This window comes from Anneissia japonica, unplaced genomic scaffold, assembly GCF_011630105.1.
Source record: "Anneissia japonica isolate Jap-2015-1 unplaced genomic scaffold, ASM1163010v1 scaffold287708_len1499824_cov190, whole genome shotgun sequence".
Taxonomy (NCBI): domain Eukaryota; kingdom Metazoa; phylum Echinodermata; class Crinoidea; order Comatulida; family Comatulidae; genus Anneissia; species Anneissia japonica.
The window spans coordinates 406,747-409,605 of record NW_022752295.1 but is presented as its reverse complement, the minus strand read 5'-3'; the positions used below and the strand labels follow the sequence as shown (position 1 = coordinate 409,605).

The 2,859-nt window shown below is 29.9% G+C and overlaps 1 protein-coding gene across 2 annotated transcripts in view; it reads left to right on the top strand.

Annotated features, from left to right (window-relative positions):
• Positions 1 to 2,859, top strand: part of LOC117122203 (eyes absent homolog 1-like) — an 83,624-nt gene that overhangs the window by 25,131 nt on the left and 55,634 nt on the right. For both annotated transcript variants that reach the window (XM_033267709.1, XM_033267707.1), the window contains exon 2: positions 862 to 920. Coding sequence is in view for 1 of the 2 variants with exons in the window: in XM_033267707.1 (XP_033123598.1) it covers positions 862 to 920 (59 nt within the window). In the remaining variant the exon portion in view is untranslated. The remainder of the gene's footprint in view (positions 1 to 861; positions 921 to 2,859) is intronic.

Sequence of the window (2,859 nt, the reverse complement as noted above, 5' to 3'; positions counted from 1 at the left end):
AGTAGAGTGTGCCTGTTCATATCATTGCTGATAATTTATGCTTTTTCATTCAAGAGCAATTTAATAATCTTACCTTTCATATAGCCATTGGATTTTAGATTATGAATAATTAACATTGTTCTTTAAATATTCATCATCTATATATTATTTATTTTTTCCCTATAAATGCTCCTAAATATAGGATTAAGATCAGTGCTTTATATATTTATGCAGTACTGTAATGTAAACAGTTCAGTAATCGAATTGATAAGATATTTAATTCTGGAAAAAAAATAAAGATTTCTTATTGGGAGATTTTAGAGCATTTTTTGATTGACAGTTGACCTCTTGGAAGGAGTTTTACTCTACATGCATCTCATGTCTTCCTGGCTTCTTGGATATATTTCATTGTTCATTATGTTAAGTAAAACATAAGAAATTATATCTTTAAAAGTCAGTTGTTTCTAAAAAATTTGTGGACTTTGTAACAATTTACATCATCATCTTAGTTAAGGATTGTCATTTGAAGTGACAAGATTGTGATGTCCAGGTGATAGCACCGTTAGTGTTAGCGTGAATCATTCTAGCCGCTGCTCCCCTTTTGTTGAGTAAATAATCATGCACTGTTCTTGCTCGACTCTCATCAATGTATTAGATGCCTTCATTTTAGAAATGCTCCTTGCCCTAATAGAGTGGATTTCTCGCTCAGTTGGATACCGCCTCTCCCACAGAAGGTTTTATCACCGCCAATCTAACCTAGCAGACAGTCTACTAAACATTAGTGTGGATAATACTCATTCTGAAAGTGCAGGGCTCAATTTTTTTCTTTCTCCTAGATAAACATAGCCATCCTAACAAAGAATTTTGGTTTTATATCTACAGGTTAAGAGACGCAGCGGCTACGAGGAAAACGGACTAGACATACCTTCGTCAGAGTCAAGGTAGGAAAACCACCTCACCACTCTTGAGAATTTAGCACTTAAAATCTCGCAATTTTTACATTTTCTTGTGAATCGTCTTACTGAAATACAAACTCTCTGATACTCGTGGCATCTTTGTTTTGTAGAATTTTACTCTACAGCAACTAGATTTAGCATTTGATTTCAAATACTAGAAACATATATGGTTTCTCTAGAGACTGATTTTATGTCTTTTTCATTTTGTGTAGGATTCTTGGAGCATATGTATAGTGTTTGTTGGCCCCTTTAAGTTTCAACTTTAAATTATCCAAGTACGATCAAATCTAGTAATTGTTCAATATTCCATTGACTGTATGATTTATTTCTGTTTTTGTCGATTTTATTTATTTTTTTATTAAAGTATAACAAACCAACATAATGTTGTACAATACTAAGCAACAAAAATCATTAGTAGAATCAATCAAATTAAATCAAATCAAATTTGATAAATCACAAAGAAACACTTCATCAATAGTATGTAGATGGTAAATGTGTATAGCCCCAAAAAATTTAATTTGAACACAATTCTGTGGATTTTAATTATATTGTTCTTAATATATATTTATATAATTTTATTTGTTCAAAAAGTGGATAATCTAGCTGTGTCAGAACATTAAATTATATCTAGGCCTATATAATATAGATTGAAATTTATAATGGAAAACACTATGTACGGAATGTTGACTTGGATGAGATATAAATATAGTATAAAAAATGTTTAAATCAATACCAATAAATTGCTGATGAATGTCAATGTACTATCTGAAAATTTTATTTCCAAATATATTTAATGTTTTAGTCCTCATACCTAATTGTTATACATTACACCAGGTATAATGTATGTAGTTAATAAACATTTAATTATATTTCAAATCTGACTTAGGCATCAAAATGTGTTTATGCTATATACATGCATAAAGTAGAAACTTGTTAAATTTGACATAGTCTATAATCTTGATCGCTATTTAAACAGTTAATAAGTAAGAATATTATTATAACATAATAAATGATATGTGTCTTTAGAATGACCTTTAATGGGAGAAGTATAGGATACTTGTATGCTTCTGCAGTGGAACCTTTAAACTTATGAAATTAGAAATGTGTTTTTTATTACCTCCGTGGTCCAATTAACTTTTTACGATTTACCGACTCTCGAGAGATTCTCTGTTGTACGTTTTTATGACATCCTTCTATATTCGATGTTCTTTACTTTCTGATTAAGATATCACAGGTGATATGAAATGAGCTTATTTCTCAATTGGAAGCATGTTTTTATTTCCTATCTCAACTCGTTCATATCATCGTAATATTCGCTTTACAGATTTTAACGACCCATGATGGCCAAGTTTTTCCCCCATGATGCTCTGTTCTAATGACTTGCTCGAAAGACATCTTTGTTTTAAAATTCTGAGAAGCAGTCAACTTCAGAGGAGTGGTTTTGTGTATCTTTAATATTTTCTCTAGTATTTTTCTGTAATATTGTTAAATTTTTATCTTATTTTCTTCAAAAGAATTCTTCTAGAATTTATGAAATTTGGATTTCTAAGAACCCTGTTTTAATGTTTATATAGGCCCTTTAGTTTCCATTACTTAATTTATGATATTTACATCTATTTAAAAACCCCTGTTCTTTGACAGTAACAGTAGTTGGAAAATGTAGGTATAGAGTCAGAAGAGCCATTAAGTATGAAATAATAGGGGAAAAAAAAAACTTTTCTAGGAATCTGATGATTATTATTCAGCCGTCTAGACCACCACTAAAGATTTGTATGTTGGCATGTTGCTTTTTAATTTCAATATTGCAGCACATAAGGAAGTTGTAGTTAAAGCTCACTTAGTAATGGTATGTAGTTTTAGGCCCTTAAAAATTGAAATATAAAATGAAAAATATGTATGTATACCATATTTTTTGTATATAATA